Raw genomic sequence first — 22,108 nt, 5'->3', positions numbered from 1 at the left:
ACTATCTGTCCAATACTTATACTCTTATATTTATGATGGCAGTGAGGTTTATGGAAGCATACACCACATATGGCCCATGAGGAAATGCACCTGACCAAGAACCTGGCAAATTAGTGCCACAAAGATGACGGTCCCAGAAGCAGGATAGTTTTAACAGGTCTCTTGACCATGAAAATCTAATGATATCCATAAGTAAATCAACCAATTAATAAAAATTCATCATGCATAACTGCACTGAAAACAACTGACCTCTCGCATATGGAATTTATTCCCATTATCACATTTCATACAACAGCAACACATACCAGTCTTCTCTCAATTGCAACAGGGGTCCCTAGAGTCCAGGCTAAACTTTATCCTTCAGTGTACAGGAAAATTTCATTGCGTAAAAATCTGAAATGCATACTTCTCCAGGCAAGCTAAAATGAATTATTACATAAGTCAGACTTCATCAAATGTATATCAACACTGACTTGAAAGCTTTGATATCTTATCTGAGCTACATTAACTTCAAATGAATGCTTCTTGTAACACTTTTTTGCCTAAATTAAAGTTAAATTTTTCTGCACCTGAATTTGTACATCACAAATCAGAAATTTTTCAAGCTCATTATACATGTGTACCATTTGGAGTAAACCGCATCCTACTCAGTATGAGACATGGTGGGTCAAAGTCTATCACAGTCTATTTAGCAAATGGTCTACAAGATATTAGGAAATGTGCCACGAATGTACAATAATGACCAAGGCGGTCAATGGGGTAGAACCATCTATTAATTTAGCCATAAAAGGTTTATAGAGACTATACATGCAATAATGTACACTTGAAATCTCAACTTTGCCTTGAAAATTTACACTAAGAAGAGTAAAAGGCATTGATACTGTTTTCGTTGAGTTGCCAAATGGCTGACAATTCCGACCAAACAAGGAAGCCAACAGAAAACGTCATCAACATTGACATGTGACAAACTACAGATATTTATGTCTAGCCGACCAACATAATCATTACTGCTTGAAGCAAACAAGATTTACCAAAAATTAGCAGAAAGGTGAAGCTGTTGGGTCTATGGTTTTAAAAAGATCTTTGAGGGGAGGTTGTAAAACGGGTTGTATTTCCATGTGTTCTCCATCACACGACTGTTCATGTGGTAATGGGGAACTATAACCGCTATAAGTTGGTGAATTGCTGTATGTAGGCATTTTGCCCCTGGGATCATTCGATTGTGGACCTCCCAGGTTACTACCTTGGGTTGTCCCACTTGGCTGGTCATTTGCTGACCTCTGCCTATTGTTTGTGGGTTGTCTATTGCCTGTAGGCCTGCTATAGCTGGAGAAGCCAGACACTGCTGGATCTGGCTGATCAGAACCTAAGCCCAGCGGAGAACTATATTCCATGCTGCCTTTGCGCTGTCCAATGAATTTCTTTTTCTTAATGATAGATGAGCCTAACTTGGGCTCTGTACTGGAACCAGTGTCTACTTCAGATCTTGATTGAGCTCTAGGGTCAAGTCTAGATGGAGGCCGATTGTCCGTGTTATCTGTTTGCCCCTCATCAAGCTTGCCTCTATTAGGAGACATGGCTGGCTGACTGGTCTGTCTGTGTAGCCTAGGGTCAGAACTTCTTTGTACAGTACCACTATCTAAAGACCCACCTTGACGTTCGAGTCTGGGATCAGACATTTTCATTGTCTGAGGTTTCCCTTCCTGTAAAGAACCTTGGGATCGCAGACGAGGGTCACTTGGGTTCTGTGGAAGGTTTGAAGGGTCAGGGTTTTGTGATCTTAACCTGGGATCACTAGGCGCAGGGCCATGTTGATCCCGGCATGGGGAAATGCCCATTGGTCGGGTCCTGGGGTCACTCTGGGTAGGGCCAAAGTTCTGGGGATGCTCTCTGACTGGGGACATGCCTTGAGGTCTTAAACGAGGGCCTCCTTGTGGTGGTGGTGGCCCATAGTGGATTTCAGTACAATTCTGACGACTTAACCTTGGATCAATAAAAGGCCTTGGGCCTCTGGGGCGAAAAGAATTATCTGGCATGATAGGAGTTCTTAACAGAGGTGGTCTTCCACTCCTAGGCCCCATTGGTAGCCCTCCGGGTGGTCTTAGTGGGCCTGGTCCCATAGGCCGTACACCTGGAGGAGGACCAGGAAAGCCCATGGGGAATCCAGGCCGAACAGGGGGTCGCACAGGAACATTATGCAACATCATGGCAGGATTAGACTGGGACTTTTGTATTCGTGGATCCTGCTTGACAACTGCAGACTGTATTAGTTCTGTCACCGCTCTCTGTAAGCGAGGATCAGCCGTTTTGACCAGATCCTCAGGTGTGTTAACTGAACTGTCTTTCCGTCTAGGGTCAGATGGACTCTCAGTTTTAACCACTGGCCGCTTCCTTGGATCCACAGGATTTGTGGGAACAGTGCTCTCCAATGTAGCTGTATGAGTGCGTCGTGGGTCTGGTAGCTTGTTCTCTGTATTTTCTGTATCAGATGACGTTTTGTTGGATATTTGCCTCTCAAGCTTTGGAGCTGTAGGAGGTCCAGCACGGCTTGAGTAATGCTGAATACGTGGATCATTGATTACACGTGGATCATTCATATCCAGATTTGGGGGAAGATAGAGACCTTTGACCACACTGATAGACACAACTTTGTATGGCAGGTCACTGCCATCTTTAGGTACCCTGGGCAGTTGTTCCAGCACGTCAGTTGACGCAGTTTGCTGAGGAGGAGTTTTGTCTGGTGCTACTCTCGGGTCTGACTTCACAAGCGCATCTTTCGCAGACTGGGGTAACAGAGATTCAATCAACTGGTTGGCAGAGGGTGTTGGCCTGCAAGCAAAAAATAAATATGTCCTGTTCATATCTGATATTCCAATATGCATTATTTCTCTGCTTACACATAAAAAAATTTTTAGCCACACCTTGTTCTTCAAATGAAGCAGAGTAGAGATACCGATGCAAATTAACAGCTACACATATAGTCTGCTTTGTACAAAATTTTTTGTTCATTATTGTACACCGCAAAAGTCAAGAATTTTTCACTTTAAAAATGGCCGCCTGGATCAAACCATCAACAATTGGTAAGTCACTGATGAACATTCCAATATGTGGTGTACTACAGAAATGCAAAAGTGGTCTTCAACAAAAGCTTGACCCTGTAAATGGCCACCTTTAGCATGATCAAGCTCCCAGAAACAGTGGAAGTGGGAGAACCAAAAAATTCAAGGGCTGGATTTATGTCCTAACGACTAAAAGGCAATAAAAGTCCTATAAACAAGTCCACCAAAATTTACCCTTGGCTATCGTTGGCACCACTGAAGTTTGCCCCCTGATGGCATTTAGCATCTGAAGTATATTGAAGCTACCAGAGCTTGAGCCAGAGTCTGACAGTTTGGGTTGAGCTTGTTCTTCAGGCTGGGTGACAGATGCACTACTCTTCGGAGTCTGAAGATAAATAAAACACATAATTACACTTACCACAAATGATGTTCAGTTATTACACTTGTGGACAGATATTCAACTGGGTGTAAAGTAAGTAGGGGCAGTGGTGTGTATGATGTGGGGTATAGTCTGAAATGTCTCAACATTGGAGTTCCTGTACAATAACCTCCCATTCAGCTACAGTGTCATCTAAGTTCATCTGCTCTTGGCTCTATGCTGTGAAGAAGGCAAGAAGCAATACATTCTTCCACCAATACATAATTGAGGAAACTGCATTTTTCTTTCTCCAGAAATAAACTACCTGGTATTGGCTACCTTGTTCATTCCTCAGCGGAGCCTCTATCATCAGAATTATTGAACTTATTCACCCACTTGCTTTGGCATCAGTGAAAATCCTAGAAATATGTTATACCACAGCAGATTTATTATCTCTCTCGAGGATATGTTTTTCTTTTTATTTATTTGCTTGTTTCAGCTTCCCGTGCATTATGGATGAACAGTTCTGAATAATGGGATGGTCAAAGTTTAAATCCTACCTGTGTACTTGGTGGACTGATATTTTTGAGCATATCCATTAACTTTGCCTTAGGTTGACCACTTTCCTCTTCATCACTAGAATACCAGTCATCATCATCTACTGCAGTAATAAAAGGAAACAGTTACAATCATTTATGCTACAAGGGTAACAATATCTTAACAATATTTTAACAAAACTGCATTTTTTATTTTTCTTTTATGCTCTAGTTGAACATAACTTAACAGAAAGAATCTAATACTAAACTCTCACAACATAACCCAGAGGCCAGTTTTACAAAGCGGTGTACAGCATTTTTTTTATATCGTACATTTGTCGTATGATGTTTCGTACATCACTATTACCGTACCATTGTCTTATATGTGGAATTATCATATATGTATGACATCTTTGTGAAACTGGGCCCAGGTCACCCACTTCAAACTTCTTGCTGAGTACAAACTATGATAAGTTTTCAACTTACCTGGCTCTGGATCTTCCTTCTTCATATCGTCCTGTTTAGTTTCCTCCCGCTGCTGTTGCTGAATTCTCAGGAACAACTCTCTCTGTTTGGGAGGCAGGTGACTAGGCACCTCAATGTTGGCCTGCCGCTTATCCTCATCACTCATTCCATCCTCAATCTTAATTCCTCCTCCATCCTCCTGGCTGCTTTCGTCCTCCACTATCAACAATCAATGACAGCTCAATAAATACAAAACCTAACAAGGTGTTTATGAATTTTTTTTTTTTTTTGGTTAAAGCTGAAGAAATTACCTTTATCATGCAAAATTCTTAATATGTAGCTATCACATTTTCAAATTCATGTAGTTTGCTAACTTTGCCCGGGTTTTACGAGCAATAATACAAAAAATAAAGGTTAAGAGTAGCAGAGTTCAAGAAATGCTTACGCTTTTGGGTATCCTGGCTGTTGTCCACTTCTGACTCCTCTGTCTCCTGACTTCCGGTCAGCCGGCCCTCTCCTGTGTATCCTGGGTTAGGAGGAGACTGGAATGGGAACCTGGCAGAGGGGCTCTGACTGGCAGCCTGTTTCAGCAAAGCTCCCAAGGCTAGCACTGCTGAGCTGTTGTAGTTAGGCTGGGTAGTGGTGGTTGTTGTTTCGCTGTAGAATCCTGGTCTGCAAAACAACATTGCATATGCATTCAGACAAGACATCAACGAGAATGAAAAATATGCACCTTGACAACCTTAAATATTTAAAGCACATAAAAAATCAAGCCTTAATCCTAAAGTTTATTTTGTTACACGAATAATTCATTTGCAAAGAATCCTACATTTACAAACATACATTTTCTGAGAATGTCAGGAGTGTTGAGAAACAAATGTCTTGTGCAAACAAAATCTTCACCCTGTCCATATCTGTCTCTTGCTTACCGGCAATGCAAGGAACCTGGTTGTGGTGAAACAGCCTCACTGCTTGGGGAATTCTGCTGCTTCTGGGGACTCTGCTTAGGGGGGAAAACCTCAATATCCAACAAAGAAGGTATCTTTTTGGAGGGGTCAAGGTTTCCTTTCATTCTTTCTGCTGCCTCTTTCACATGTCTGGGAGGGGAGCCTAAAAACATAATCATTCAAATGACTCTTAGACAAGCTAAACATAACCAAAACTTAAGCCCAATTCACAAATGAGCAGGACTGGTGTTGACTGGTTGAACCAAAAATACCCAATTTGTGCAATTGTCCGAATGCAAGCAAAAGCTGCAGTATACTGTAATTACTATGGCAATGCATGCATTATTACATAATTTATAAAGGTGAAATGTCAGGAATTCCTCTCTTATAAAAGTGGTATCTCACTGTCTAAAGTTAGATCACTTTTGTAATTACACACCCCGATGCCATGACGTCAAAAGAAACACTTTGTTTTATGACGCTAAAATGTGAGCTCAGCAGAATGATGTCATAATACAAGTGCAGTCGACTCTAACATTTCATACAAGACGTCAGGTGTGACGTCACACTATATACACAAGTCTGTGAAGGCTACAACTAAAAACATTGCAGAAAATTGTTCAAATACACATAAAACATAGAATATTGCCCAGTGAAGACTGAATATCATAAATACAGTCTTTAATGTGACATTATCGTGTTGTGCTGGAAAAGGAACACTTGATGTCAATTAAATGACGTCAAGGTTCTACTGCCTCATTTCTGACAGGTCATTGACACTTAGAAAAGAAATCAATCTGGCGAAGTGTCATACCTAACAGGCTTGGTCGAGGGGCTTTGGGTTGGAACTCTGTAAAATCATCGTCATCATTATCCAAAATCTGCAAAATACAAGAAAATTATATTGACATTAGTAACACAGATTTTTCTTTATACACAAGTAATTGATGACCTTGCACATAGACAACCTCATGTATAATAAAACTTATGAAAGCAAAATGTATTTTTAACTCTAAAAGATGAAGTGCATTGTTCAAGAGGACAAAAGGCACAAAACATTGTGACTTACCTTGGTAAGAAGAGGATATGTTTCGGCCGTGAGGGGATCATGGGAGAACTTGCACGAGTCTCCACCAAAGCACTGAGCACCCGTGTGAAAAAACTTGCATGGGTATTCACGTGAAAACAGTTAAGGCAAATCAATTTATTTACACAAAATCACAATATAAGTTAACAAGTGTGATATATGGTAGAAATAAGATGATCAAAAGTCTTAGTGAAACATCTTGAGAGCAGCATCTTTTTAACAGTGAGCTGTTGAAAAAAAAGAAGAAAAAAAAGGGCCGAATGCTCTACAACAAGCGGATATTAATCAATGCAGCTCTGCCACACAATCATCCATTGAATGATTAAAATACAAACTCCCCTTAATACCAGCACTTGTAGCTGACTGTTAGGATGACAAAAAGAAACACTTAGATTTTTATTTGTTCTATATTTTCCACAAACACCCCTGAGTACATTACTTTCGCTTCATGCTTTGACAAAATTTAGAACTTTTTATTCCTTTGACTGAGGATGTGATTTGATTTGGAAAAGGATATCATGCATATAAATACATTCTCGGCCTTTGTTGCAAGTGCTGTTCAGATAGAATTTGCAGATTTCTGACTTCTTTGGTGGAGTAAAATCATGGTTAAATGGACACTGTGAACCCTGTAAAAGACGAAAATTATCCACATTAATACACGCTAAAACTTGCATGCTTGTCTTCCAGAAAAATTGTTAGATCTTTCTTTCTGCGCATGCACATAACACAACACCATAAATTCTGATGTTTTAAACTTTCATGTTCTTCAACTGGACACGAACAGATTTCGAACTCAATATTCCACGATGCAAAATCCACCACACAAATGCTCACCTTAGCACATTTCCCTTCCTTGTAGAATTTACAAAGAGGCCTTGCAGCCCTGGGTGTTTCTAATAAAGGTTTTTTCCTGGGTTGTTGAGGCATTCCTTTCATGGGTTTCCCTCTACCACGGTTTCGACCTCGCACAGAGCTTTGGAATATGTCCTAAAATTGACAGAAAACCGTTTAAACAAGAACTCACCAGTATACTTACATCTTTAACAGCAAAGTAAATTTCTTTTACTAGGAGTCACAAAAAATTATATCTATTTATTTATTTATTTGATTGGTGTTTTACGCCGTACTCAAGAATATTTCACTTATTCAATGGTGGCCAACATTATGGTGGGAGGGAAACCGGGCAGAGCCCGGGGGAAACCCAAGACTGGAGAGGAAGCCAGCATGAGCTGGACTTGAACTCACAGCGACCGCATTGGTGAGAGACTCATGGGTCATTACGCTGTACTAGCGCGCTAACCAGCTGAGCCACGGAGGCCCCCTAAAAAATTATAAGCGCTTACATGATGTTGATACCTCTATATACACAGTGTAACCTCACTATAGCGCGCCACCTTGGGGACAGGTTCCTGAGTGCGTACCTTGCTACCTTGCACTATAATGAAATGACCTTGGGATCCACAATATAGGCCTACAGCTTACCTTACAGTTCATGATTTTGACACCGAACAAAGTTTTATCGATTCAAAATATGTTTTGTCACAAGCTCTCTTTTTGTTAGTCTACTGTAAACACGTGAGACTTTTGTTACCTGAGTATTCTATGACACACAAGTTTTCATGCACGGAACATGAACATTATCCTACGAATGATATCCAACGGAGCTAGCCTGCTGTCGCGTAATCACGAGCCTTTGCTATCTACTGAACTTGCATATTACATATTTCCATAAGATAAATTCAACTAGCGTAGTTTCGTCCTCTTTATTTTTAAACAGAAAAAGGTATCTGCTTCATCCATGTCTGCTTGTATCAGAAGTAACTCACTGAACTGTACGCTTGAGATTCAAAATGGCGGACCACAAATGACTCTCAAACTGATGATGTGATCGCGTTATAGTTACTGCCCCCCCCAAACAAATAAATAAGGATTGTTTTAATGTATGTCATGCTAAACCAATGTATTAAATGAAGGACAGAGGAAAGAAGGCATTCTCAAATGTTTGGGTGAGCTCATCTCAACTCTTGACATGTCAGCATGGTGGTCAGCCAAATCTTGCTCCCTGCAGTTTCATACCTCACTTTACACCCATTCAATAATCTGAATCAAGTCTTGGCATTTACTTAAGGCTACCAATATTAATCCCTTTATGAGGTATGCCTGTCACAGAGAGCAAAATGTTTTCTGCATTACTGACAAAGTCACACACACACGCGGAAGTAATGCTGCAACAATGACAAAACGTGCATTTGGAATCAAACTCGCTCCTAAGGAAATGTAACCTCTTCCATTAGTGCTTTTCTTTAGTTAATGCTCACATAATATTCAAAATCTTAAACCCAAAAAATTAAAATATTACATTCATTAGGAATGAAACGATTGGTGTCACACTATTTACGTAGATTTCTTCGTCAAAAATCCTTTTTTAGTTTCCAGTTTTAGCTGTTGTCTTAGATTTCTCACATGAAAGAACACCACAGATTTTTGGGGGAACAAGATTTGGGTTGTGTTATATCTGACTGCTCGCTATATTGAGGCATCTTATAGCGAGGCTACACTGTATATATTTTTCCATAAGCAAATCATAGGTGGAGCACTCAGAGTACAGGCTTCATAAACTGATAACAGATTGACACTTCACACATCAGCTTACCTGTTTCTCAGAGACAGCAATATTCGGATCCAAGTAAGCATCTTCTAACATGCCCAACATACTCTTTTTGGGTCGTTTTCTATGGTTATTTTGCTCCCCATACCTAAGGTCAAAAAAATAAATTTACCAATTGAATAAAAGAGGACGAATCAAACTAAGACAAAGACTGTTAACCTATAATGATCACTAAACTGGATGCACATATGTTTGGACCTGCCTTCTTGTGTGCAGCTGAAGTGCTGCTACCACTGAAGTATCATGCCGAAGACACCAGACAGAGCATTCCACCCAGTCACATCATATTGACACCAGACCAACCAATCCTGTTTCCTTGCTCTAACCTTTCAGTTCTGAGTGCCAAGCACTTCAGGACCGAGTACCGTTTTTGAAGTCATTGGTATGACCTGACCCCGGTTTGATCCCAAGGTCTCCCGACTTCGAGGAGGACACTCAAACCATTAAGCCACTGAGGCCGTTGGACCTAACATAGGTCAGAGATAGTTAATTCTAGATCTTGCGATGACATTTTATAGTAAACTGGAAACGTATTACTTATGCATTACATGACAGCAACTGTAAATCCAGCTGGTGCACAATTCACCATTGCGCCGGAAAAGATTAACCACCACACATCATGACCACTTACCTATCCTCGTCATCGGAGTCTTCAGGTGGGCTGTCGTAAGGCCCAGGAGGGCTGTCAGGGGGGCTATCATATGGACCAGGGGGGCTCCTGTAGGGACTATCGTATGGACCTGGTGGAGAGTGCTTTCCTTTTTCTTCAGGACTCTGATAAGGGCTGTCGAACTGCCCAGGTGGGGAGCGTCTTCGAATTTTTGGCTGATATTCTAACTGCTCTTCAGCTTTGTCATAGTCTACGTATTCATGGCGTTTACGCTTTCGTCTCTTAAAGAAATGGGAAAGAAAACAAAAATCACTTTAGACTGACTTACTCATTTCTTTAACAACTGAGAACATTTATCCTGATAGTCAATCACTGACACAATCATTACTAATTATATATACAGCCTTGCTCTCTTTCTCGCAGAATAATCAATACAAATTCTATGTAGAGTCTTGCCATTTAATCTCCATCAAACAGTAATGGAAATGGTTAATTTAACTGAAGTGCATAATTATCTCCCTTTACATCACATCACAGACAACTGTTTACCGAGTCATCCTTAAATCTTTTCTTCTTGTCCTTTTCCCTCTGACGCTTTCTACGTTTGCGATCTTTTTTCCTCTTTTCCTTGGCTGGTTCTCCTTCCTCTTCTTCAGATTCAGATTCAAGTTTCTGTTTACTGTTTTTTTCAACTTCATCTGCATCCCCCTCATGACCTCCTAAAACACACAATGCGATTACTATCATGTAGGCAGAATAAAAACACTACAGGTAATAACAAGTCCCCTATGCACTTCTTTCTTACAATCGTCACATCAAGGTGCTGGCTGAATGCTGAATTGGTCTCCCACACAGTCGTCTGATTGCAAACAGTAGAACAATACATACTCACTGGAAGGGATAATTTTACATACAGTTTATATGCTGTATTTTCATTCCTGTTGTAAAATTTTTAAAAAAGTGATTAAAAAAAATTGTTGTACTTTTATACAGTTCATGTCATCACACCACATTTATGTCCATCCCATTTTCCTACTGTCAGTCATAATAACAAAGTACTTGCAACTGAATGCAATGTCTGTTGTAAAATAGCACACTGTCTGCCTTCATCCCAAAAGAAGTTGATCCATGCAGTGCACTCTTTGGCTTCTTGTCTGCAATACGCCTCTGCTCTCCAATAGCTGAGCTTGTAAAGCAAAGAAGTAGTTGACAAACAATGCAGCATATTAGCAGAGAATGATGTGTTTCTACAGAGCTAGAAACTGGATTGTGAAGTCCTGAAATGTAGAAAAGATTAAGAAACAGAACAGATACAAATCCACCCTTACCATGACCATGTGGAACGCTGTCAGTTTGCCTTTCCTCCTCGTGATTGTAGTTTGACTGCTCCTCATCTTCCTCGCCATCTTCTTCATCATCAATTTCTCCATCCTCCAAGATTTCCCCATCCTCAGCCTCAGGTGGGTCTTCGTTGGATACCAGCCCTGCTTTGCTGCTGTCCACCTGGCCAGACTTCAGCTCATCAGGTAAACCATTTGTACTGTCACTGTCCATACGACAAGACTCGGGATGTTGTGGATGCTTCTCAATAGATACAACTGGACCAGCTATTCCTTGATCGGTTTCATCATATCTTTCCTCATCTGAATAACCATGGGAATCTTCCTTTGATCCAGCTTCACTATCTAATGTTTCCATTCTACATTTGCTACATCTGAAAGACAAACAATGAACAGTAACCATTTTTTATGTTGTTTTTTTTTTAAAAAGAACAGCGTTATTTTGTTATATCCATTATCTTCTTTCATCAACACATTATACATATTACAGCAGGTCTCATATTTCACTAAGGCAGTTAGTGTTTCAGAATATGTAAATAATGTAAGAATGTAAAAATGCTTCACACTTATCTATAGCCTGGTGACCAATATTTTTCAAAGATAAGATCTAGCAAGTAGAAAGCCAGGCCAAGCCAGTGTCTAGTTTTAGCTATTTTCTCCCATGTATATGCTGGCCTGTCTACTCACTGTTAAATTAACTAAAAAAACACAAGTAATCATACGTGTACAAAGCAGCTTTCTACACTGTACTGATTTTGCTACACAAATAAACGCCAATCACCAATAACGTGAACAGGGCCCTCGTCGTGAGGAGTATGAAGTCGAACGCCAAAAATGTACTCTCTGAAATTTTCACTGTGAGGAATGTGAAAAAGTTGCAAACAAAAGTCGATGCAAATTGTTTTCTGGCGAGAGGCTCCTGAGTCGCTTAGCCCTATACAAGAGAGACCCCATACAGTATATTAGATAAAAATGTACTGATGTACTTATCTAAATGAATTTATGTATTCAAGCATGTTTCAATAGGTGTATGTACAAGGCAAACCTTGGGCCCGAGAACTGAAACTAGATCACATGGAGCTAGATTTGTGAGTCAGCAATATTGTTAGGGACGAATCAACTGCCTCAAGAATGACAATTAAGCCGAATGAGCTAGCCAAAATCCAAAGGTACTTGAACATGGATAGTAATAAACACAGACTCTATGTACTAGTTTCGCAACTTATACTGCAGCTCTTCAAAGTCTGTCAATATGCTAGTGTATATTGCATATATTGTGTTTTATAAAGCGATACTTCATATACGAATTTACTGAAAATTCATGTATCTTTGGTAACTGAACATTCATTTCTGACATATTAAGTACATTTACACGTAAAAGATTGACACATTATGGAATATGATTATTTCGATGTTGTGTGAACACACTTATGTTTGTATGAAACTGCTTAATTTTTGAACAAAAAAATACTTACACTTAACTAGAATTTACCTATATATAAATGTTTTTTTTTTAAATATTCAAAACTACATTCATGTGAATGTTCCATTTTATCTCCTTAGCATGATGATGAAATCTGAACTCACGACTTAGTTTGACACTTTACTATTTAAATCTTATTTCATGTTAAGGTCTACCATAAATAATGAGCACCGATTTCAGATAATATGTGCGAAAAAATGACCTTGAACAAGAGCAATATTACAAGTTATTACTTTAAGCGATGGGTTAAGAAAATTTAAGTGCAAAAAACTTGCTCTAGTTTTTCTTATAAAAAACAAAAAACAGTCTTCAAGCTTTTTTTACGCGAGGTCAATAAAGTTTTTTCATTATCTGATTGGTGTTTTACACCGTACTCAAGAATATTTCACTCATATGACGGCGGCCAGTATTATGGTGGGAAGAAACCCACGACCATCCGCAGGTTGCTGCCACATATGCGAGGTCAATAAAAGTACACTGAGACAGAATGACATGTTGAAGGAAAAGACATCTGTTTTCACATCCTCAAAAATTGCAAACTGACTGTTAATACTAAATAGGTATGTAACAAGAGCTATGTTGAAGAGCGAGTGGAAACCGGGCAGAGCCTGCGGGAAACCCATGACCATCTTGAACCAAAGTCAGACACACCACTATTTTGTTATTGTGGACTCGCTGTCCTGTTAGTGCATCACTGTTTTTCCCAGGCTTGTAATCTGTTCCTCGTAAATTACATACCTTCATGATCTAACAATTGTTCATTTCTGAGATAAATGCATAATATTAAATAGTGAACAGTATGCCTAGGGCATTCTTACTGATACTAAGCCATCCTGATTATAGGCTAATATCTTATTTCTTCAACCCTTTTGCATGTTTAAGAATAACTTTGAATGCAAGATATCCATCTTAATCATTTTACTATGGCAATAATTTATGTCTGGTGGGACTGCCAACATCAGGGATTTACAGAAAATACATTTTCGTTCTAGGCCGAGGGTATATACCTTTAACAACATACTTAGACCACCACCAGGTATAGGGACCGATAAGGCTGAAGAGGTATTTACAAAGGCACTGATTGTCTTGCTCTCTCGTCTCCACCTGTGACTGTGTTATTCAATAAACTCTGAAGCACATCATTCATGCTTAAGGTCAGAAACCTTGCAACTTGTATTTTTGAAAGTGCATCCATTTTCCTGTGGTAATATACCACATTCATTATTTGCTGTCTTCTCCCTGTATGGTTTATATTTCTTTCCTTCCTTACAAGCTTTCCTTTTTTCTGTCTTTTTTACTACAATCTTTCTATATACCTGACAGTTAACACAGTACATTTATTCTAGTTGGCAAGTTCTTGAAAAAAGTTGATATTTTTGGAAAAAAAAGTCTTTCAAAACATTATAAACAAATATCAGGAAATCCAAGAATATCTCCCTCTGATCATTCAAAGAAGGTTTATCTTAATGCCGTTGGAAATATTATTAAGGCAATCTGAGATCATTCAATATTCTCTTCTATTAACTATCCAACCAATTTCAATTTACCATCAACACCAATGTGACATTACTGCAAGTCAGAATGACCGGACATTTCAGGAAAATGCCATGTATTTTTGTGGAAATTATTTGTCATCATTCAATGTCAATAACTGTTTTAATGAAGTCAAAGTATGCTTCCTTTCTTTAAAATAAAGTACCAAAATAAGTTCATAATTCAGCAAGCTTGATGTAGAGTTTTGTAAAATATGTTACACTGTTACCTCTGTGTTTGCAGCAAAATGTGTATATTTTTGGAGTTGCTGAAGGGTAAATGAAATGGTTAGGTAATGTGGGTCGTGGCAGGGAAGAGGGATGGGTGATGGGGTGGGGGCGCTTTTCACTTAAGTACGTTCCGCTCTTGGAAATGTCACTGTTGATTGCGGGATGACGAATTCATTTTGTTGGAGGGGTGACACCCCCGTGCTGGAGGAGTAGACTCGCCGGGAGCATTCTGCACATTGTGAATCCTACGGCCTCCTGACCACCCAACACACAAGGCATGGTGGTGACCTTTGCTTTCTACGACGTACATATAACTCATCGTGAAAGCAGCTGTATCTTTCCAGTTAACCATATTTAGTGTCCCAAAATGTTGGTAAAACACTAAGTGACACGATGGACTTCGAAAAGAGAGGGCAAAAAATGGACGAGTCCATTCACTACAGTATTTGCAGCGCGAAACCGTGTTACACATTCTTATACACTTCGTATATATTCTCATTGACACTTCACCACAAACGCTGTACCGTCCTAAACAATAAAATCATTACACCACCACATCACGACAAGAAAACGAACACTGTGGAGGAGACTACACCCCGCCCTACCTTTCACTTAATGGACTGATCCGTGACCTATATGGACAAGCGCGTTCGGATGCCACTTTTCCTTCGTCACAAAATTTCACAATGCCAAGTGAAAATAAAATAATCTCATGCACTTCGACTAAATGTAAATTTCAACATATTAACAGAACACTATTATCTCCAAAGGCTCTTCTCCGACAAGCCAGATATCCGTGATGTCTGGATGTACGGCTGGAGAGAACTCATTTGCATAATTTATGTTTCACCAGTTTTACCTCAATCACGCTATGAATTTGTCTTTATATCCAGCAAACGATTGTGAAGGAGATTAAATAAATGTAGATGACTTCGGTGCTATAACATCCATCCGTCTTCAATAGTACCTGTAGATTCCGTTTCTTTGTTCTCAGCCCTCGTATGCCCAACAAGAAGCACTGAAATTGTGCTGTGAGGGCAAGTGTTGGGAATAGCCCAGATAAAATCTGGCAAGGATTATATAAAGAATAAGGGTGGATGACGATCTCGAACTATTAACACTGTTGTCTAAGAAGCTTCAACTTTGGATAGAGCTGATATTGTGTAATTTTCTGGTTCCTAAACAACTCCTTTTCGCGTCATGTATCCTTTGCCTGACAGATCGCATACCATCCTCTACAAGCTGGCAATATGGCGACGTATCGAATCCATGACGTCAGAGCTAATTTGAATACACTGCGTAGGGCACAAGCTGGTGAATCTCGAACAGCGGTGGAGTAGGTTTGCGTTGAAATTGAATTATAACTATTTCATTCTCACCAGAGTTTTAAAACAAAAATTTATTTTTGCACTGTCACCACTTAATAAATAAAATGTCCGCCTGCTATATATTATGGCCTCCTGGATTATTTGAAATAGGGGTGCCAATCGTCAGCCTCACAATCTAGGTTATCTGCCGCTACACGTGACTAGGGTTAACTTCGGGGAATGGAATGTCAGACTCTAGCCCTAAGTAGGTGTGCACTTTTAAAACAGACCATTGTATATAAATGCTGGATTTACTTCACATGAACGAATATACATTCACATGAATGTCTGTATACATACCGCTGTATATTAGGTTATATACTGAGAATAATTGGTCTGCGATATTTCGAATACCATAAATTATTAGCGTAATAAAAACTGTAATGTTGAACGTCGGACTGTGGGGTACGTACGACTAGTGTCACAGGTGGGCTGTTTATCACTATATCCCAGGAGCATAATTGTAACATTATTAAGGGAAACATTATCCTAGGCGGATAAATTCCTAGCTCAGGAATAAGACTAAAAGAATTTCACACAGACATCAAAGACTCACTTTCCTATTTATGATTAGTAATGTACCTCTTATACGCCGGTACATATATACATGTGCATATTATTTTAGCATGATCTGTATCACTCTGTATGTATGCTGGTAGTAGATATGTTATTAAACCATGCAGTTCAAATGAAATAAAACATATTAATTAATAGCAGCACAATACAGCATTCGAGACTTGGGCAGTGTGTTAGGTAATGTAAAGACGGAATCGTCTCGTGCGATTTTCAGTGTCAACTCGATCGTCAACGAATGATTCATTTAAAATGGACATCATACAGTGGAGCTTTTCACGTGTCGGCATGCAACAACGCAGTGCTACTGTGCCTTTATTATTCAATTTCATTATTGCATTAAAATCATTTTACTATATAAGCCTAGTTGACACTCTTAGAGACAGCCACAAATATACATATATATATTCCTCTTGTTGTAATGTTAATTTCTCTTTACTGCGACCGCGTATGGTATCGGTTGGACTGTCAAAGAAGTTCGTTTTTTTCTTCTCAAAAAGCGCCATATGTTGTCTCCCTTGATAAACACGCCACTTAGTTCCGGTTTGTGGATTTGCCCCGCATTTTCACCACAACAGGTAAATTATTGCTGTAAATATAATAATTAGAACTGATTGTTCTTTTTTTAATTTGCTAAAATAATTACAGCTTTGTGTAGCATATATGGTTGACATCTTCCTCGGGTATGCTCACCTAATTTCGACTTGAAAATCGCTCAAAACGGACATATGAATTGTGATGTTGTTGTTGTAAACATGTTTCCTTGATTGGCAATTGATAATTTTCCAGCTGGCAAATTTCTAGTGGTTTGAATAAAAGTTAATCTAGTGTGAAATAGGCAAAGCCTTTTACCCAGTTGTATAACATGTAAACCACAGCAAATAATGAAACAGACATATGAATTGTGATGTTGTTTCTGTGTACATGTTTTCTTGATTGACAATTGATCATTTTCCAGCCAGCAAATTTCTAGTGGCTTGAATACGAGTTAATCCAGTGTGAAATAAACAAAGCTTAATGTTAGACATCGTGCTGGGGTCTCTGTGGCGGTCGCTGTGACTCCAAGTCTAGCTCATGCTGGCTTCCTCTCTGGCCGTACGTTGGAAGTCTGTCAGCAACCTGTGGATGATAGTGGGTTTCCTCCAGGTTCTGCCCAGTTTCCTCCTACCATAATGCTGTCCGCCGTCGTATAAGTAAAATATTCTTGAGTAGGGCGTAAAACACCAATCAAATAAATAAATAAATAGACATCGTGCTCCTATATGATGCCATGCATATCTATCCATATTGCTGAGCTTTTGCCCAGTTGTATAACATGTAAACCACAGAAAAAAATATGAATTAAATTGATTGTTTTGTAAGCTGGGTACTCTCTGGTTCATTTTTTTTTTTTTTCACTCATACATGCATATACGGTGATGCTGTATTTTGCAGGAGATCTTGTTGCTGCAAAATAGGCTTATACCATACATTCCTGGCATGAATAAAAAAAAATAGTAAGCCAGTGATTTCACTCATTTCATAGGACTATAGTGTGTCTCCTCTAGAAAATTCTTGCGATTGAGGTGACTGATGTTGATCAATCAAACAGCGCAAAAATCTGGAATGATTTCTGAGATGATGTAACTTGCTGACTGACAATGACAGAAATATCTGCCTAGTGTGTTATGTATGAAGCATGTGGCGCATAATGTGTCCCTGGCAGTAGATTAGTCTAAGATTGGTCTGATATTAGCTTTGGCAAAAGTTTTGATCAACCAAGGATGCTCCAGTGTGTGCTCCATTTAAAAACCTGATTCAGTTCCTGAGACAGTGTGTCACAGTGTTTAAGACCAAAATTACCCATAAAATACGTGTGTTCCTTATCTTTTATCAACGTTGATCGGTTATTTCCTAAGCCGCGTAGGTCCGTGATTCTTTGGTGATTTGCAAAGTGAACGGCTGTGCTGACAGCCTGGACTTACTTGGCTAGGGCAGGTAACCGCATCAGGTTTTGAAATCCAACGTACTCTGACGTCATTTTGGGGCCCGTCCTTGGCCGAATAAAATATTGCCAAACCTAAGGTCAGAGCAATCGTTAACTAGCAGTAGATATGGTGGAAATCTTCCATTTATAATATCAAACAAACATACATGGTGCATGTCTTAAACCCCGCCAAAATTGAAGTTTCCAGGGATCTTTTTGCAAGGAAGAATCTACCTTAAACTGAAAAGAGTCTCAAGAATGAAGAAGGCATTTTTTTTTCTTTTGTTTTTCTTCGTCTTTTACATGAAGGTTGTTAGTTTGCTTTAGGCACTCCAGTTTCATGAACACTATATAAGTGAAACAGTCTTGTACGCCATGTTAAGTACCAACTAATCAATCAGTCTGTCATTTTGTTGTTTTTGTTTCAGGAACACACAATAAGACATACGACACTGTTCAAACAACTGATGTCTGACCTAAATTTACAGTTCTGTAAAATGAAACAGTTAATTTTATTTAATTTCGTTTTCATTTTTTCACAAAACAGGCTAATAATGTCAGACAGTGAAGGAAGTGCTTTTTCTGATGCCGAATCTGAGCATAGTCTACCTCAAGACAGTGAGGTAAGGTTTTGTTTTTTTTGTTGTTGTTTTCGTGTGCTTGTATTATTATGCCACTTTAGAATGCATGGGTCAATAGCCTTTTAGCCGTAAATGGGTAATGGTAGTGGACCCCCTAAATCTCCTGTCCTAAGTACACCGCATATATGATGGCTGCTCATGACATCTAAAAGATAGAATGTTGCAAAGACAAGAGTGTGCGAGTGTAGGTATTTTTATTCCACATTACAAGTAATCACCTACTTTACAATGTTGATCAAATGATTTCACATGATTATGCCTTTAAGAAGAAGGTCAGTAACCCCTAGTTACAATCAGTGCTGGAAAATTCATTATTAATTATGAACCATTTTGTAAGAGAAAAAAAATTACTTGCAGTGAGCACTTGTATTATCCGCTTGCAGGGTGCTTTGGAAAATGGGTGATAGTTAACAAATGGCCTGAAGCCTAGTGGGGCAATATATTCCTTGAAGAACATCAGTTTCTCCCAAAATAATGGAACACACGCAATCACTAATGTGAGCAACAAACATATGCCACATAAACCATGCAGATTCAATGAATATTGTAGCAGTAGTTATGCCTGACCATGCACCAGGTTTCAAAACTCAACTGTGCACCAGATGGTTCTCGTCTCGTATGGCTTGTGAATATTGTCACTGGGAATACTTATGAATAAACACAAGGTACAAGCTCTATCAGGTGTCAGGTTGAAATACTTTGTTTTGTCCAAGGACAATATTCATTACAGGGATGGGCATAGGGTCCATTGACAAGGTCCGGTGACAAGGACCAGTCAGGGAAATCACACCGATAGCTGCCTTTAGTTTACCACCAAGGACATTAAGGTGATGGCTGAAGTTATTTGTTACCAAAATATTTCTGTGAACATTTTAATTTTCTGAAATCAAACTTTTGATGGTTTCCTGTCTTTTATATATGATATAACATGTCAGGATCAGGTGTTCCTGTCTGCATTTTAATTATCCCGTTTTGTTGTTCTTACACACTCTCTTCTGATCCTGTAGACAGGCAGACGGGCATCTGGCTAACAGCCCTAGGGTCAGTGACTTTATTATCTGTGTAGGTGGCCGATGGGGTTAGCACACCAGCACGGCGCTATGACCCAGGTGCCTCTCACCAATGCGGTCGCTGTGAGTTCAAGTTCAGCTCATGCTGGCTTACTCTCCAGCAGTATGTGGGAAGGTCTGCCAGCAGCCTGTGGATGGTTGTGTGTTTCCCTCGGGCTCTGCCAGGTTTCCTCTCACCATAATGCTGTCCGCCGTCGTATAAGTGAAGTATTCTTGAGTGCGGCGTAAAACACCAATAAATATAATCTATGTAATGTTCATGGTCATGGTTTTGGTTTGACTTTGTAGGGGGAGGATGGAGATGCCGCAGATAAGAGTAGTGACACAGGAGAGCCCTCTAGTGGTGGAAAGAGGAAGCATATTTTAGATGATGATGATGACGACGACGATGAAGATGATGACGTAGGTATAAAATTGCAGACACAGTTTGTGGACTCCAGGAATGTAGGAATGAGAATGTTACACATACTATTTCACAGTGCTATGTTTATTCCTTTCCTTTATAGAGTAACTATTACGTAGACGATAATGCTGGTATCTAAAGCAAAGAGGAGAAGATTGATAAAATTTTACTTGATCATTACATATCGGTATATGTACTAGGATATTTAAAGGAGAAGAAAATATAAAAAAGAAATGCGAAAATTAGATGAAAGAGGGTTTGCAAATATGATCATTGATATTTTTGGGGGATAATTTTCTTTCAGAAGAAAAGTGTATTTTAAAATATTTTGTATGGTGGGTATTTGGGACCACCTGTGGTACATATCATCATTTGCACAATCATATTCTAAAGAAGGATGTGATAATGTCTGACAGTGTATATCCAGACATATGCATTTAATCTGAATTATGATATTTATGAATATATTAAAAATATTTATATGATCAAAATCCAGGTTGAACACATTTGTTAGCTGAAAAGTTAAAAATTCTAGTGCAAATCTATTTATTAATCAAGTGTTACATTCTTGTTTACTTTTTTAACATTATTATAGCATTATTATGCAAAAGACAGTATATACCAAGACGTCGTTCCAAATACCCACCATATAAAATCATTTTCAAGCGTCTTTTTCTGTTCAGTGAAAAATAAAAGAAAAAAAAACATATTGAAGACCACATTTTCAAAGGTGATCAAAACAAGCTGTGGTTGTTTCAGTCATAGCTTGATGCATGTGGTTTGTCATGTACCTGTCCAGATGTAGTGGTTACCAGTTCCAAATATGATGTCCATCATGGAAGTAAAATATTTTGGGTTGAGTTAAAATACCAGTCATATTACAAAAGGAGCCGTGAAGGTGCAGCATTTCATTTAGATCTGAGATTGTTCATTGTTCCCAGCTTAGCTTTCAGGATTTCAGATCTGCCCTCACTAACTAAGAGCGTGTTCTTATTGAGTTTGCCTGTCCTTGACTGGCCAGGGCTGGAGGCTATGAAAAGAGGCTCCCATTTGAAGGTCTTCTGATCTAGGCAGTCTCGATTAATATAACACAATGTAACACTGCCACATTGATAAACTTCACTATGTGACATTTCCGAATGAAACCGGCTACAAACTGCATTATCCAGTTCAGATCCAGCCCTTGCTGTTTCAAGATATTTGTCAGGTGGTTGGTGCATGTTGGTGTTTTGTCAGGTGGCTGGTGAATGTGGGGCTTTGTCGGTTAGCTGGTGAATGTCGGTGGTCCTGGCTGGCCGGTGAATGTCAGTGCTTTGTCGGCTGGCTGGTGAATGTCGGTGCTTTGTCGGCTGGCTGGTGAATGTCGGTGCGGTGTCTGGTGGCTAGTGAATGTCGGTGCTTTGTCGGCTGGCTGATGAATGTCGGTGCTTTGTCGGCTGGCTGGTGAATGTCGGTGCTTTGTCGGCTGGCTGATGAATGTCGGTGCTTTGTCGGCTGGCTGGTGAATGTCGGTGCTTTGTCGGCTGGCTGGTGAATGTCGGTGCTTTGCTTCTGGCACTCCTGTGTTCTCCATGTATAAACTTCACCACCGTCATATAAGTGAAATATTTTTGAGCATAGTTTAAAGCACCAATCAATCAGTCAATCATTATTCATTTTGTCAGGACTATGACGAAGAAGAGGATGAAGATGAGTTGGAAGGCAAGCACAGAAAGAAAAAGAAACCTCGTCATGGAGGATTTATTCTGGATGAAGCTGGTTAGTTTTAA

At 39.4% G+C, this 22,108-nt stretch overlaps 2 protein-coding genes across 2 annotated transcripts in view; one reads left to right on the top strand and one right to left on the bottom strand.

Moving 5' to 3' along the window:
• Positions 1–252: 252 nt before the first annotated feature.
• On the bottom strand, positions 253–15,425 carry LOC135467377 (zinc finger CCCH domain-containing protein 4-like). Its single transcript, XM_064745150.1, has 15 exons — positions 15,287–15,425; positions 11,062–11,447; positions 10,283–10,452; positions 9,755–10,014; positions 9,109–9,211; positions 7,290–7,442; positions 6,970–7,081; positions 6,435–6,544; positions 6,180–6,246; positions 5,348–5,528; positions 4,864–5,090; positions 4,440–4,637; positions 3,978–4,078; positions 3,284–3,444; positions 253–2,829 (listed from the first exon to the last, which is right to left on the bottom strand). Exons 2-15 carry the CDS (start codon positions 11,429–11,431, stop codon positions 1,038–1,040), a joined length of 4,005 nt encoding a protein of 1,334 aa, XP_064601220.1. The 5' UTR covers positions 11,432–11,447; positions 15,287–15,425; the 3' UTR covers positions 253–1,037.
• The window catches only part of LOC135466223 (transcription elongation factor SPT5-like), a 24,102-nt gene continuing 17,405 nt past the window's right edge, over positions 15,412–22,108 (top strand). The window contains exons 1-5 of the mRNA XM_064743625.1: positions 15,412–15,521; positions 16,798–16,837; positions 18,773–18,848; positions 20,225–20,338; positions 22,004–22,097. Coding sequence (XP_064599695.1) covers positions 18,780–18,848; positions 20,225–20,338; positions 22,004–22,097 — 277 coding nt within the window. The 5' untranslated portion in view covers positions 15,412–15,521; positions 16,798–16,837; positions 18,773–18,779. The remainder of the gene's footprint in view (positions 15,522–16,797; positions 16,838–18,772; positions 18,849–20,224; positions 20,339–22,003; positions 22,098–22,108) is intronic.

This window comes from Liolophura sinensis, chromosome 6 (genome assembly GCF_032854445.1).
Source record: "Liolophura sinensis isolate JHLJ2023 chromosome 6, CUHK_Ljap_v2, whole genome shotgun sequence".
NCBI lineage: Eukaryota > Metazoa > Mollusca > Polyplacophora > Chitonida > Chitonidae > Liolophura > Liolophura sinensis.
The sequence above is the reverse complement of the archived record's forward strand: the minus strand, read 5'-3'. Positions and strand labels throughout refer to the sequence as shown.